The following is a 15,201-nucleotide window of genomic DNA, read 5'->3' as shown; positions in this document are numbered from 1 at the left end:
CTCCGGTGTGTCTGGCATGTTATTATTGTCGCATCGTTATCATCCGTGTGTATAAACTGTAGCAAGACTGTTCGACGGGCCGTTGCTGACCTTCGAGGAAAAGTTTTTCTTTCGCTGTAACTCCGTCAACAGTGTCGCAGCGGTGGGACCGTTCGTTGTGAGTATTTCAGCTTCACGCCGAGCCTTGCTCCTCGTAAAATCGAGTACCAACCGAGCCGAGTCCGTTCAATCGTCTCCGAATAACGATATCATTGTTTTAATGCTTTTTTCGGAAATTACATACTACATTCGACACGTTGTATGTACCGTACATACGTACGCAGCGAACCTTCTGCGCAGTGATCTCGACAGTAACAAAATGGCGACGGCAAAACCCGTTAATCGGATCCGTTGTCGACGCCTCTCGACCGCGTTACTTGACCCGAAAATTCCATCCGAAGTCGTCGAATTGACTTATACCATTTTATAAATCTGTTCATCACCTTAAAATTCTCCCCGCATTCTCAAATTCATCAATAACGTAAAATTATTTTAATACAGTATACATGCACATGCATTTAGTGTCATAATATCGATACATCGCCGCCATTATTATGCGATCGATATTAATGGCGGCAAGTTTGAATACGGATGAATAGCGCCTTGCGTCATTTGGTTTTTGGTAATCTTCAAGTAAAAATCAAACGCGCAATTCATTGTAAAAAATATCAAAACGAACGAATTGTGAAAAACGGGTGGCAATAGAGTTGAATATTGGTCAAAGGAATGCTTCCTCAAATGTAGAGAAACGTCAAAAATCGGAGAATTCATACTGATGGAGCTCGATTATTAGCAAGTTTAGCGCAATTGCACTCTTTCACCACTTCTCACAATGCCAAAAAGTATGTGTTTTGCCTAATTCCACCGAATCACAACATGGAACAAAAATTTCTCTGATCCAATTCAATTGAATTGAACTTAGTACTGAAGCCTCAATATTTTTTTTGTAGTCACCTGGTTTTTAAGGTTAATTTTTTATATTCACCGTTATTTCCAGAAGCAATGTTTCGTGTGCCAAACGCAACTGCAACCCGAATTGGACCTGGAAAGAGTTCATCTGAAAGTCAAAGTTGTTCTTACGGATCATACGAATGCAAACAACAGAGCCTTGCGGGCTACGCCTATTGCTCCAGACATATTTTAGAGGATAGTTCTGCACCTTACAAGCAATGCAGTTTTGTCTACAACAGTAATGGCCGTAAGTGCCAGAACCCGGCATTGAAAGGTGATCGAAGAGATCTTGCGTAAGTGGAGCAATGAATGTTTATTCAGTTTGAATTTATTTAAATTGAAATCAACTTCATACCTTGAAACGACGATGAATGGCTTCACAAGAGAAGTTCTGTACGGTCCTTCGCTTTTCAGGTACTGTTCAGATCATGCGAGAAGGGCACAGTTAGCTCGCATCAAGTCCACATCGCGGCATTCGCCACCGCAGACCCCGGAAACTCTGCTTCTTAATCTAAGCCACTATGTTAAGCCAACAGATTCTAGTGCGGAGGATACGGAGGAAGAAGAAGGAAAGGTGAAGGTTCTGGATCCTTTTGGTGAGGGCCCATCTTTTCTAGAGATATAACACCTTTAATTTTTTTTTAACATTATCGCTGCTTCAGCTTTTTCGTGGTTGTTCATTAGGTGTGTTCTATTTTTCAGCTGAAATTGATGCCTATAGAATAAATGCCAGTGGTTGTGATGTCCTTGACTACGCAAGCTCTTCGGATAGCGATGTCGAACCTGTAGTTGTCAGCGAAACTTTACGTGGTGCATTCCTCGACGATAGCGAAGACGAAAGCCTCCAAAGTTCGCAGGAGGACCCACTTAAGTATGTCGGATCTTTGACACTCTGCACAAGAACTCGGCTTGGATAATTCATTGTTTACACGTATACTGTCCTGCAACTCAAATATCGCAGCAATTGAAATTGGAATTATTGGCTCTGATGCAAGTATCTCACATGCAAATTATAAATTTGAGCTTCTCATTTCTATTCAAATTATTTGCAGGGATACGAAGTTTTCAATCTACTTTAAAGTTATGGATTCATGAAATGATCACAGAATTTTTTAGAATCATTTTTGAGAGCCTTAAACTATTCGGAAAATATTAGACATTCCGCGAATATAAAGGGTTCAAATTTCAGGTGCTTACGGCATTAAAGGGGAATGAATGTTCAAAATTCTATATTTTTATCTAAAAATGATGATTCGTCTGATCGTAAAATTTTGCATTTGACTATTGAGGGAACTTTCCAACAAATTGCCTGTAATCTATGTGAAATACCGTCATACGCTTTGAGAGTTGTTTAAAAATATGTACCTATTAAATAATGTGACCACATATTTTTAGAAGATTAATTATAAGTAAGGTTTGAATTTTATATTACGTATTGTAACGCTAGCTTGCTTTTGCTTGTGCATTACTAAATAAGGGGACTAAATACCAAAATAGTTACTTACCTTCATTTTTATTGTTCTAACTGGATGTTGATTTAACCCTGAGAGACAATCATAAGCTTAACATTTACCCAATGGTGGATTGCTCGTGATATCACAGAGCTGGGAAAACTGAAAGTCAAGAAAATACTCTGCATCTACAAATCTTTGCTGGGAAGAGAATTTTAGCATTTTTTTTATTTTCAATTATCCTCTTGCAGAGTTCTCTCATTGTTTTTAAGAAAACACCTACTTTTAGAAATTCCAGCATGAATTTGTTGCATGCTTCACTTACCGTGTATAGTAACTTTGACCTGCCAGACCAACAGGCTGAACCTTTGACATCATGGTCGTTGGCGGAAAATTATTTTTTCTTTCAGACTTCTTTCAGGTGACAGTGTGAGATGGAAACGCTTCAACTCTGGAATAGGAGGAAAAAGAATTTAATGATTTGTAGCGATATCTAGTCCCCTTTAGATATTTTTACAAACTCCACAAACGAACAGTGATCAACTTTTCTTCCACGATAATTTTATTTCCATTTCGAGTATTTGCCCAATGAGGTACCCTAAATCTTCTTTTCTGTAGTAGCTGCTTCCAGCGTGACAGAGACACTTTTTATCTATTGAATCATTAGTATTAATTTTTTAAGGCACGCCGGAATCTTCACCGCCGAAGAGGTGATATACATAGCAAGGGAAAAGCTCATCAGGCTCCAATCGCTCTACATTGACCAATTCAGAAGGCTGCATCATATATTCAAAGAAAAACGTCGAAAGTACCTGCACACAGTGAAAAAGGAAAAAGAAACAACCTGTAAGTCTGGCGAGCTTAGATCGACCAGCAGCAATGTAATTTTTAACTAATATTTATTGTTCGATTAATTTTAAAACACAGGTAGCATTCACGATCAGCCGAAAGAAACCGCTAAGGAAAAAAAGATTTATGATAAATTAAAAGCCCTGAACTCTTACCACAGGCGGAGTGGCGTCGAAGCTATCCTTTACAAAAAATCATTGGAGAGGCGAGCTCAGGTATAAAAAACAATTCATATATTAAAATTTCGTCATCATCATTGATTGAAAGGAAATATATTTTTCAACATTTACTCACAACTCAAAGTGAAAAAATTGAAACTTTTACAACATAAAGTTTAGCATATAGCAAATGTATTTAACATAATTTTCATCTAGCAGGCAACCGAGGGTCCAGCGCAGAAGCCTCCCAACGTTACGAAATGCATTTTCACCGAAGGCGGAGTGAAGTGTGGGGAAAGAACGCTACCGGCAGCAAGACATTGCCGTAAACATATACTAAAGGTGAATTAATGTTAATTCGACAATTGATCGTTAATTTAGTAATTCTTCTTAACATGCAGGATCAGCATCAAGTATTGTTCAAAGCCTGTGGAGCTGTTAGAGCTGATATAGAATGCCACGAGCCTGTCCCAGTCGTTTTCGATTCGTCGTGCGTCTTTCACATGAATTTACCGCCGCCTTTAAAACTTGAATCTATGGTGGTAAGATGTGTGATCTTTTCATCGCATGAATCAAAAATAATTAATGCACACATTTGTATAATCGATAACAAAACAATGATGTAATAATATGTACAGTTGTAATTAAAAACACGTTTTCTATTTCCACTCAGTTCGAAGAAGCGAAACCCGTTATAAAGGAAGCTTCAGTATTGGATAACCAGTCGATGGAGATAGACGTAGTTGGAGAAACTCAAGAAATAGACCCAGATGACGATATGGCAGGATTAATGAGAGAGATGAACGATGCGGCGGGTAAAAAAGTAGCGTTCAACGATAGCTTAAACAGTGAGGCCAGCACAGATACCGCATTCAGTTTAACCGCACAGCTAAGCGACAAAGACGAGCTTATTCTAATTTGATGACTATTGATATTGAAAAGAACAAAAAAAAACTTTTACTTATTTACTGTACAAAAGTTCAAACGGACTAATTTGTTTTATAAAATACCATTAAAAATCTGCCGAGCACTGTTTCCAGATAATCTATAATTAATTACTTTCTTGTTTTCGATCTGCAACAGTTAGTTGCTGGTTTTTAAAGTCTATAGGAAATCCCAGGAATCTAGAAACATTAGTCTTTATAGTTAAGTGATAAGGCAAAAACTTCTAAAATATAGCAACTTCATTTTAAGCATGACCAATCGATTGTTTGTTCAACTTGTAAATAAATAATTATTAATACAATCATTGCATACCTGAGTTACTTCATTTACCTGTTTATTTACTCGAACGGATAAAGAGAATTATTCGATCTGTTCATCGATTCGTACGGGATATCAGGTAAAATTCCAAGTTGGAATGAATTTGAATGAAAAATAGTGTAGCCCGAAAAGAAGAGTAAAGTTTATGGCAGTTTCTTTTTTCTATTTTCATTGTTACATTATAAACTAAAATATAAATCGATCGAAAACACAATTGGTTTATACTGAATTCCTGATGTGAAATTTTAATCAAATCAGAGTCAAGATCATCAGCGCAAAACTACTGCAAAGGTTTTAGAAAGGTATGTATGTACAGATACAATTATGTCCAAGTTGTTATTTCAAAATGATATTTATAAGTACTTAGACGCTTACACCGTTTTCGATCACGATCAAAGAATTTATAATTAAAGAAGTTGAGATAACGTACTTCGAAGATATTATAAATAAAAGGAGGACTTGATAAAATAAATTGCAAATAGCTTATAATAAGTTTTACAAAATTCATGTTTTTCATTTCTAGATATTGATTCCGCAAACGATCGGATTAGAAAGGAAGAAGTTTCCAAAATTTTCACCAATAGTTTTAATGATTGGAAGAATAGTAATAAATTTGATTAATAAAGCAAAGAAATATTTTTCAGTCTTATTGTTATTAAATATTCATAAATTTATTTTCGAGTAAGGGTTTCAAAACCTGTGATGGAAGCTTCTTGTCATTCAAGTAATTGAATTCCCTTAACTGTATGTAATACAAGAATGCAATTTGCAAGTTTTAGTCCTGACCAGAAGAATAGTTATGGTTACAAATTTATTGCGTTATGGTTAATTAAAAATTACAAAAGGCTTAAAATCTTAGCGAGATACGTGAAAGATTGTAGAGTATATGTAATTAATACTGAATAAATGAGCGAAAGTTTAAGATCAAAGTACTTTTAAAATGTGGCAAAATAAAAAGTGTTCAAAATTCCTCGAGTAAGATTATATTCAAATCAATAACACGTATATTGTCCAGCCATTAATCAAGCCCTTTGCTTTTCCACTAAGCCACGATAAGACTGCAATAATCATTTATTAATGTTATCATTATTATTATTATTATTATACATACTTACGCGGTACTGTAATAAGATAGTTAAATGCCGACCATATTTTTCATTCAACAAATTATTTAAGAAATCTAAACGCATTTCACTGTTTAATACAACTTGCCTTAAAACATAATTAATGTACATGACGCGGTTGACTTTTTTCATTATATATATAGAGAGATTTGTTAGATGTTCGAGCTGCAGTTCCTTTGTTTCTGTCTTGGTTAATCCTTCAATCAATGTGGAGTTCTAAAAATTTACTGCAATTAACGACATGAAACCTTCGTAACGCGTATCAATAGTTCATGTACAGGTTTAAAGAACCCCGTTAGATGACAGTAAAAAAAAAAAAAATTGTTCAAGTCACCGAGTGAAGTAAAGAAAAAAAGAAACAAAATGATTGAAAGTTACCTCAGCTTTGAAATTTAACAAATATCGATATAAAAGTAGCTCGCTATCAAATATCTTATTGTTCAATGAACGTGCTGTGAACTTATGTATGTAATATATGTATGCACAAATTCATCACTGGGAATAACATTGTGAAAGAATAGAAATTCATTAGCATAAAGAAATCGGAGTAGCTGCGTGATTGATTTGGAAATATTTTTTTTAAGCCTCCTTTCAATTTCTAGCTTTTTTTCCGCATCTTATTCTTCTTCGTCTTTTGTCTCAGCTCTTGTGAATAAATAGCACCAAGAATAAGACGTGACAAATTTGACAGTGAAATTTTCTATTGGTTTCAGTAGTCTCCTTGTATGACCTTTTGTTTATCTTCACTGCATTGTTTAGGTGGAAAAATTTATTTATCCAAGCACATTGCGTCGCATTAATGATAATTGTACTGAGTAGTTTTTATTGTTGTTCCACTTTACTCTCGACCTTAGCCTCATTTTATCCTTGTTTCTTACGCCATTGTTACATATTCTGATATACCGTGAAGTAACGGACGCGGATTACTAAAAAACGTAAACAACAAAAAGAATGAGACTAAAACTCGACACTTTTGGCCGAAAATTGATTAAAACCAGAATGAAGGAATCGACTACTCACCTCCTTTTCATTTCGTGTAAATAAATGATTTTGCATTGTTTACACTAATCTTGAAATATCTGCTTCAAATCATGCTCGTATAAAGCAATGATCAACATTATGCCAAGTCCCGTTGCTAGTCCCATCGCTTGTAGAACGCACTGCCACTGCGAGCCTCCTTCCGCCGAGTGACTCGATGTCAATTCCGGTATCTGAGCATTGAGGATAAAAGAATGTCGGTGATTCATTTCACTTCGAAAATTTTTTATTTTACTTTATTTCGTGACGAATAACGCCGTGTGAAAAAAGCTTACCATATCCACTAGAGCAATGTAGATGAACATTCCAGCAGCAGCTGCAAAGATCCAGCTTGTCGCTGATGGATCGGCACCTAATAGTATCCCAAACACCATTCCAAACAGACACAGCACGGAAGATAATAGATTATAGAAGACTGCCTGTTTAGCGCTCATCCCAGCCTTCAGTAGAACGGCAAAATCGCCTGTGGAACGTGAAGATTCGTTAGTTGTAGATGATTAGTTTAAAAAAAAAAAAAATGAATAAATAAACTTTAGTACAGTAAAAAGATCGTTGATATTGCTGTCTGTATAATTATATTAATAAAAACTGACCCAGTTCATGAGGCAATTCGTGACACAATACTGCAATAGCCGTTGAAAATCCGCCGGGAATGTTAGCTGCAAAAGCTGCACCGATGGCCATACCATCGGTAAAATTGTGCAGGCCATCACCCATGATGACCATCCATGCAACGCTGGACATTGATTCAGGCGCCGAGTGTACGTGACCTTGATAGAGCGAAGGACTTTAGTTTGGTAGGATAATTTGCGGAAATATCATTGTTACAGAGGCAAGGGATGGTAAATAAGCAGAAGTGAGAGAGACGAAATTACCGTGCGAATGCGTGTGACCGTGATGTTTCGTTTCATGTTCACGAATAATGACCGTGTAGCTCTCAACCTCGTTCACAGACGGATCGTTGTTTTCGCTATTCTTATTCGCGTGATTGATTATAGCCTCGTCCATCTTCCAATCTTCGTCCTGCCTTTTATCAACATCATCATCGGCTGATTTCAAGATAGCATTGCTATTAGACGTAAGAGGTTTTTCTTCCTCTACAACTGCTGCCGTTATTTGGTGATTGTTGTGCTGACGATTATGATGATTGTCTGAGGAAAAAAAGAAATGTTCGAGGCATGAGTAACAGTGATTTTGAAAAGAGCTAATAATCCTAAAAATCATTTCTAACGAACAGCACATGGCTTCACCTTGAGTTTCTGTTGTGATTTCGCCGTAGCAGTATGGGTAGGATGAATACTTGTGTTTACAATGTTTGTCGCTGCTCGAACTGTTGCCAGTTGTGTCGGCAGGCTCGCGCATCACTTTAACACGTGCAGGTAACTGAAAGAGTAAAAAACATCTTTGCCATTACCATCAATGCGTTGAAAGCTTGGTGAAAAATATTTTTTTCAAATTACCTTGGTACGACGCTGGTGAGATTTCCTCCATTCGGCGATCATAGTTAGAGCTTTTTCAGTAAAAAAGAAAAGCACCAATCCCATCATTGCCACAAAACCTTTCCACATATTGGTATCATGGTCATGTTTTGTATTCGACAATAGCTCTCCATGCCCGGAACCACTATGGTGGTCATGCTCGTGTCCCGAGGACATCATAGCCTGTAGAAAATACAAAATTAGGAACATCAAAAGAAAAATACAGCTTTATACAACGCATCAAGGAAAAAAAGTCTGAGACTCACATGCGGCAGAAGATGTATCAAAGCATCGCCGCAGAGTGTTCCGACAGCGAGCGCAACCAGGAACTGTATAAACTGGTGGTAGTAAGTTTTATTCATGACCGGAATCACGACTACTCCGAGCAAGCCGCATAGGCTTATAATTAGAATACTTAGTGAAGACCAAATCCAAACTGCGAGAAAAAAAGTAAATGAATAAATATAATGTAAATAACGATATAAAAGTTCTTGTGTAAATGCGTGAGTCATTTTCCTCAAAAGCGTTGACAAATTTCGTATTAACTATCGTTCATTGTTATTCAACCAACCTTGCCACATGTGTTGAGACATTGAATTTGCCTCGGATTCGTTTCCTACGGTCATGCCTGCTACGGTAGATAAATTCTCAGGGAATTGGATACACCCGCTCGGATCAGAGCTTGCTAATTGATAAACTAGGGCAGGGCAAATCCTTTCCAAAAGCCAACCAGGCAATGTGGTGTTATTGTCACTTTCCGACCAGTGAGAATTGTTGCCGGCAAATTTATCCAGCAATTCTTTGCTTCTGAGGCACTGAAAGTAGACAATGTAAAATAAATATTGAGTTTGATTAAAAATTTTTACACGCTCTATCGCAGGCATGATTTTTTTATGTAGTTATTGACCACCTCGGAATGAATGGATGAAAGGTTCAACATTTACCCTTTGGTTTTTGGCACTTTTATTAAGTCCATTGTTAGGTTGAGAAGTATTATTCGTGAGGTTATCATCATCTGCAACGTAAGAAAATAATTTCAGCGAATTGTCCAGGGTAAGGGTTTCGGTAATGGCTGTAGACTAAAAATCGCAATCTAGGTCGACCAGAAGCAGCGTCTTATTAACACAAGAAGAGTTACATCTTCGACCTAGATACGTATAATTAAAATGGAAAAAAAAAAAAAAAAAAACGTTGCAAGTAGAATATTTTAGGATAAAGAATAAGTGAGTTGCCCTTGAAGAAAATTGGAACAACAAATGGAGCGGAAACACCTGATCGATACATAAAGTAACGATACATTTTGCATTTATAACACTGTTATGTGACAGAATATGGAAAAACATGCAACAAAAAAAAAACACATACGAATCAAGCATCATAAAAAAAAACATTGAATACTGAAGTATCGACGGAATAAGCAAAAACGTACAATGAAGAAAACATACACAAATCAAGCATTATAAAACATGCGTTATTGAAATACCGACAGAATGAGTAAAAACATACAACGAAGAAAACTTACATAAATGGAGTACCATGGAAATTGCAATACTGAAAGATAGTCAGCATGAGAAAAAACATACAATGAAGAAAATATACATATATAGAGCATAGTAAAACATGCAAAATTGAAATATTGAAAGTGATAAGAAGCAAGACTAAGCTCAAGGGTTGGAATGCTGTGAAAAATTGCCGAACCAAAAAATTGGTGAGAATTAACTTTTAAACTTTATCAGCCGCCGGTTTCATATGGCTCGTTAACGTCCGATATGACGGACTTGTACGTATCGTATAATGTTCGCGAGTAGATAAGCTCAACATGCAAATGATACGATAAAATACTAGGGAGATATGGCTATCGGAAATAACCGCAGTCAAGTTCTGTGATGTCTTTGGCGAGAAGAACCAGGCAAGACAACCTTGCAATTGATTGCTCGCTAATAAAATCATTGACCAATATATCAAGCTCTGGTTCACAAGCGTCTTGAGTTTTTAGTCTGTTCAAATCTAGGTTTCAAGAGCGGTCAAGTTTTTAACGGTCAGAAAAGAACTACAAGAGCAAGGATAAGTGTTCAATTTTTTTACTAACAACGTCGGCTTTAGAGATCAAATAATCCTTACAAAGAATAATTGCCTCCAATAAAATCAGAGGCTTCAACAATACAAGCAGATATTATTGATTTGTAAAACAATTGGACAAGTTCACTCAACTGATTGGATGGCATGCGTTACTTCAAGGGTCAACTGAGCATAATTGAGGTATCTTTAATATCAAACCAATGGAGAGTCTGATGTTATACAATATAATTATACAAAATATGACCTGTCTACCGTTCCAAAATTCAATTCAAAACAATTTTGTTTTAAATCCCTTCATGCTATGAGGACAAAATCGTACTTATTAGTATAGGTGTAAGTACTACGTATAGTTAGTAAAAATAAAATTTCTCTGGTATAATTGTATTTTACTTCCTTTAAAAAGCATATCTCAAATTTTTTTGCAACGATATTGAGTGGTTTAATCGGGTCAGGGAAAATTGTGCCAACCCTGATATTCAGTCGTGTTGTAATTATTCTCTTAAAATTTGAACCGTCTCAAATGAAGAAAACAATTATAGCAATGTTTCGAATTGATTTTGAACCTGAGTTCAATTTTTGGTTATTTAATTGTTTGACAAATCAACGTTTGTGTACAAATGACAAAAACTTTGGTAGTGAATGTTGTAGTTAAAAAAAAAACTCACCAATTCTACTAAATTTATCGCTTTGGACCGATGTACAATTGTCATCTTCCTGAAGTCTGAGTTTTTGTAGTAGCCTTTCGAACCCTTCAATTGTCATGCTATCTCCATTTCCATAATCCCTGAAAATTCTCTTTGTGAAATTAGACTCATCATCATCATCTGTGTGTCTCCGTTTCCTGAGCCTAAGTTCATGACCACCGGGTTCCGATTCAAGCGGGTCAAACGCATCCTTCATATTTTTTATTCTACCTATTTCTCTTGAACTAATTTGGTGTTTCAACGGCTGCAAACGATCATCGTTGGCTGAATCTATGAGATCCAGTGGTCCTGGCAAGGAAGAGAGGCGGGAAATTTGTCCATCGGTGTGGGCAGAACACGGAGCGTGTGCAGCACACAAAACGCAGACGACGCAGACCGTCACGAAGTTTTGAGACATTACGTCAATCCTGCAAAAATTGAAAGAACAAGTATTATTAACAGGTTTAATGAAGCGACTTATACTTTGATTATTTGTATGCCTGTCAAGATGTGAAAAACCTTGTACAACTAATAAATTTGTAAATAAATACCAAGAGGAGAGAACAGAGAAGAGCAAGCCATGCTCTGGAAGAATGAAGGAAAATTGTGAGTAAGGAAATAGAAGAGATTGTTAAACAAAGGCAAAAGTTGAAATTGAATTACGATAAGAATTTTTCCCCGGTCGTTAAATTGTACTTCTTGATTACTTATTGCGTATATATGTGTGTATGCATGTATGTATGTATGTATGTTTACCGCCAAATGCGGTTACGCGCTTCATTGTTTGACGCGTTTTGAATATTATAACCATTTGTAGATAATTGAAGAAAAGAAAACAGATAAATAACAGATGAGCGACCAATATGAAAATTGATCTATTCCCGTATTTATTTTACAATGATAATTCTCTTTCGGTGTTTCTATTTATATCTAAATGAGAAGAGGGATGAATCGTACCGCCGTCCGTCGGAAATAGAAGAAATGACCCCAGATTTAGGGTTAGAAATTAAATATTACCGGATAGAAGACACGGAGAGAACGGAGAGAGAGGCACAGAGTAACAGCGGCGAAGTCTGATAAGCCATGAGGGAAATAAATCTCATACACGGAACTAGGGTAAAAGTAGAGCCTTTGAACCGGCTCTCAGGCTTCCGCCACCCGTCGATCTTATATCGGAAATAATACTCGTCAGCTATTCTGTCGGGTATTTATCCCCGTCTGCTTGTCTTACTTTTTAACACCGACGCTGCTACTGCTGCTGCTGTTACGGATTTTTTCGCATCAACGGACACGCGCGGCGTTCGGCCCGCGACAAAACCTGCACAACTATAATTATATTACGTGCACGAAGTCGGGGGAACGCGGGTATAAAACCGACAACGACCAAGTTGAGCGGTGTGCCTTGACTAAACAGCCTCGAGGTCTCGACACCGTCTCGACATTGTTGAACCGACGCGCTGATGCAGCGGCTGCTGCTCCTCCAGGCGCATTCGGTTTGTCCTACCGTATACGGTGTTGGTTGATCGGTTGATGCGACACGCATCGCCATGCACCTGCCTACGCGTCGTCTCGGTAAAACCTCGGTCTTCGGATAAGAGTTAGCAACGGTTAATACTTGAGTATTTGAACCTAGTACAGAGTCGGTCACGAGGATATTTGACGGTGGTCCTAACGGTTTTGCATTGTGTACGCAGAGAGCACGCAAGTAACATACGACCCGAGGCACTGCAGTCGATTCGTTGATAAAAATGGAGAGTACCAACATTATCGTTGATCCGTTATCTCGAGACAAGAATACACCGTACATTGTTTACGTCCCAGAGATGATGGCTATATATGATATACCGTTTTAATTAATCCTGTTTTTTACTTATTCCCACTTTTATTTCTATTATGGACATACCTATGTGTTACGGAAGTATCACAGACAACCGTGCACCGATAATGGTTCCACCTGTAGGCACACCGTTTCCAACGTCTCCACAAACTCGTTCTGTGCTTTGTCGGTAACTATTGATAGTAGCAACTGCAGGCTGCACGATGTGATTTAGTCATCCGGTCATCGAGCTTATACGCTCCTCCAATGCTCGGATGCGTGATTGGATGAAGAGGGTCCCAGTACACTCTGTTTCTCTCGCTCTGCGCTGTGATTGGCTGAATCGCGTTTCCCCATCCAATCACGGCACAGGACGAGAGAGAAAAAGTGTACCGGAATTTCCTTTATCCAGTCACGCGTCAAGTATTTCGTCATGTTAGGTGCCCGCAGCGCTCTGCTGGTGGCTGTGAGCCAGAATTTTAAAAAAGGCTAAATCTCTGATTCAAATTTGACTGAAACGAAAATAAATAATTGACGTAAACTCAGCTTTGCGATCACGTAAACTACAATGCATATTCGACTGAAAACCGGGGCGTCACATGGATGTAAAACTGAAAGTTTTTCCTCATTCAATTTCATGTGACGATACTTCATATAATCAATTTTAACGATTTATAATCATAGTCGTTGCTAGTTTATTCACATAGTTTATTCACATAGATCATGTAATATTTTTTTTTTTCACTCACGTCACGTGCTCAATTTTTTACTTTTTCTTAACATTAATTTTATAAAATTAAATTACTTCAATAACGACCATTTAAGTTGCTCTTTTGCTGACTGTATAACCTGTAAGATTAAAATGGTTAGATATTAATTACAGTCTAAAGACAAGTCACGATAGGATTACACTGAAAGATCGATATTTCATAATATAGGAAAAAGAGACATGGTAGAAAGTGAAGACTGAAATAAGGGGTATACATTCTCACCTGTGCTACCGTTTGCTCGCCAAGTGGAATGTCGTCTGTTCGCAGTGCTACCCGTGTCACTACGCTACTTGCGTCGGCATCCAAAATAATACTAAATAACAGAAATATCTTAATTTGTATGAGGAATAATTAACCATAAGTTGAGCTCGGATTCAATTCATATGGGTTTCGGAATTTTTTTTTATGTAGTGCAAACTAGCTTTACTAGTTCATACAAATATTTTTCAATCATCTGGAAATCCAATATCTCAGAAAACTTACCCATTATCGCAGATTTCATCCATAGCCAGCATCACAATATCCAGACTATCAAGCACTGCTCTCTTTTCAACATTCTTTCTCAAAATTTGACTTATGGAATCATATAAGCAATTCAGCACGCTCATAAGAATTAGCTGTAACGTGAAATGATTTAAAAATCTCTAATTATAGTTTAACAAAGAATTATTCACTGTCAAAGAAGCTAATGATAAATCCTGACCAGTTGGGTTAGTGAAAATCCTATTATTCGCCAACATGAGCAGCTAGAAGTAGATATTTGCATTGTTCATTTACAAAAAGATAAGAACAAAAGAAAACATGACAAACCTCGTTTTCACGAGAGCTGCCCATTACATAGAAGAATAGATCGACATTGCTCTTATAAACACACGTCAGACCATCCAGCATGATAATTTCTGTGTTAGCTCTGTGTGTCTTGTTGAAGAGATTTTTCTCAAAGGCTTTCTGCTCCTTTGAAGTTGGAAATACATTCTTGTCGTAATACTTTGCCAGTATTCTGTTGCCATCATTATCCAGTATCACCATACCCTTGACGGTGTATAGTGAGGGTTCCTGATAAAAAAAGACACGTCATTATAATAAGATTGTTCAACGAAAAGAATGGATTCATTGGAAAAAACAGATGAACCAATTAAATTTGACGAGTAACGTCATTCGAAATAAATTAAGTAGAAATTCTTAGGTTAGGTTAGGTTAGGTTGAGTCGAAGCGACACAGTCAAAAGCCGTCAAATATTCGACGACCGTACATAAGTGGTCAGGAATATGACAGAGAACCGTCAGCCCGTCGGATGATTGTTCGATCTTAAATAATAGGTTGGAAAAAGACATATTTAAATAGTAAACGTACCAGCAACTGATCGTCCATATTTTCGCGTAAAAGTCAACGGGCAACCGCTCTGTTTACGTGTCAATTTGCTCGATTCGGATTTCAGTTCCTGCGTTCCTTTGGTTATAATTTGCAGGCTACTGTCGATAAAAAGGGTCGTAGCATGTTTT

The 15,201-nt window shown here is 37.2% G+C and overlaps 3 protein-coding genes across 23 annotated transcripts; 1 reads left to right on the top strand and 2 right to left on the bottom strand.

The window, feature by feature from the left end:
- The first annotated feature begins 18 nt into the window (after window positions 1-18).
- Window positions 19-4,699, top strand: LOC107224428 (KAT8 regulatory NSL complex subunit 2). 9 transcript variants are annotated; one of them, XM_015664473.2, is made up of 9 exons: window positions 19-157; window positions 1,037-1,283; window positions 1,405-1,586; window positions 1,693-1,861; window positions 3,109-3,287; window positions 3,369-3,505; window positions 3,665-3,790; window positions 3,850-3,990; window positions 4,122-4,699. In XM_015664473.2, exons 2-9 carry the CDS (start codon window positions 1,042-1,044, stop codon window positions 4,368-4,370), a joined length of 1,425 nt encoding a protein of 474 aa, XP_015519959.1. In that variant the 5' UTR covers window positions 19-157; window positions 1,037-1,041; the 3' UTR covers window positions 4,371-4,699. The 9 variants fall into 9 exon arrangements, with proteins under 9 accessions (XP_015519959.1, XP_015519961.1, XP_046597016.1 ...); XM_015664475.2 differs by having other exon boundaries at window positions 20-157; window positions 1,040-1,283; XM_046741059.1 differs by lacking the exon at window positions 19-157 and adding an exon at window positions 572-881 and having other exon boundaries at window positions 1,040-1,283.
- LOC107224426 (zinc transporter foi) lies at window positions 1,825-13,427 on the bottom strand. 13 transcript variants are annotated; one of them, XR_006904602.1, is made up of 14 exons: window positions 12,131-12,319; window positions 11,096-11,541; window positions 9,296-9,366; window positions 8,923-9,166; window positions 8,618-8,787; window positions 8,334-8,534; window positions 8,124-8,256; window positions 7,749-8,024; window positions 7,467-7,643; window positions 7,149-7,336; window positions 6,856-7,046; window positions 2,767-2,892; window positions 2,496-2,603; window positions 1,825-1,931 (listed from the first exon to the last, which is right to left on the bottom strand). XR_006904602.1 is itself a non-coding variant. In XM_046741053.1 (12 exons), exons 1-11 carry the CDS (start codon window positions 12,214-12,216, stop codon window positions 6,900-6,902), a joined length of 2,139 nt encoding a protein of 712 aa, XP_046597009.1. In that variant the 5' UTR covers window positions 12,217-12,319; the 3' UTR covers window positions 2,699-2,892; window positions 6,856-6,899. The 13 variants fall into 13 exon arrangements, 11 of the variants coding, with proteins under 11 accessions (XP_046597009.1, XP_015519953.1, XP_015519952.2 ...); XR_006904603.1 differs by having other exon boundaries at window positions 1,833-1,937; XM_046741053.1 differs by lacking the exons at window positions 1,825-1,931; window positions 2,496-2,603 and having other exon boundaries at window positions 2,699-2,892.
- A 173-nt stretch (window positions 13,428-13,600) lies between these two features.
- Window positions 13,601-15,187, bottom strand: LOC107224434 (coatomer subunit zeta-1). Its single transcript, XM_015664483.2, has 5 exons — window positions 15,053-15,187; window positions 14,510-14,755; window positions 14,183-14,316; window positions 13,922-14,012; window positions 13,601-13,778 (listed from the first exon to the last, which is right to left on the bottom strand). The coding sequence occupies exons 1-5, from the start codon at window positions 15,068-15,070 to the stop codon at window positions 13,731-13,733; spliced, it is 537 nt and encodes a 178-aa protein (XP_015519969.1). The 5' UTR covers window positions 15,071-15,187; the 3' UTR covers window positions 13,601-13,730.
- Window positions 15,188-15,201: the final 14 nt, after the last annotated feature.

This window comes from Neodiprion lecontei, chromosome 5, assembly GCF_021901455.1.
Source record: "Neodiprion lecontei isolate iyNeoLeco1 chromosome 5, iyNeoLeco1.1, whole genome shotgun sequence".
Lineage (NCBI taxonomy): Eukaryota > Metazoa > Arthropoda > Insecta > Hymenoptera > Diprionidae > Neodiprion > Neodiprion lecontei.
The sequence above is the reverse complement of the archived record's forward strand: the minus strand, read 5'-3'. Positions and strand labels throughout refer to the sequence as shown.

Coding starts and splice junctions, on each gene's coding strand:
- LOC107224434 (XM_015664483.2), bottom strand. Junction 14,317..14,509: donor GCAGCTCTCGTGAAAACGAG/GTTTGTCATGTT, acceptor TTCACGTTACAG/CTAATTCTTATGAGCGTGCT. Junction 14,013..14,182: donor GATGAAATCTGCGATAATGG/GTAAGTTTTCTG, acceptor TCTGTTATTTAG/TATTATTTTGGATGCCGACG.
- LOC107224428 (XM_015664470.2), top strand. Junction 1,284..1,404: donor GGTGATCGAAGAGATCTTGC/GTAAGTGGAGCA, acceptor TTCGCTTTTCAG/GTACTGTTCAGATCATGCGA. Junction 3,791..3,849: donor GCCGTAAACATATACTAAAG/GTGAATTAATGT, acceptor CTTAACATGCAG/GATCAGCATCAAGTATTGTT.
- LOC107224426 (XM_046741053.1), bottom strand. CDS start 12,216: ATGAGATTTATTTCCCTCATGGCTTATCAGACTTCGCCGCTGTTACTC. Junction 11,542..12,130: donor CTCTCCGTGTCTTCTATCCG/GTAATATTTAAT, acceptor CAATTTTTGCAG/GATTGACGTAATGTCTCAAA. Junction 8,535..8,617: donor TGATACATCTTCTGCCGCAT/GTGAGTCTCAGA, acceptor TATTTTCTACAG/GCTATGATGTCCTCGGGACA.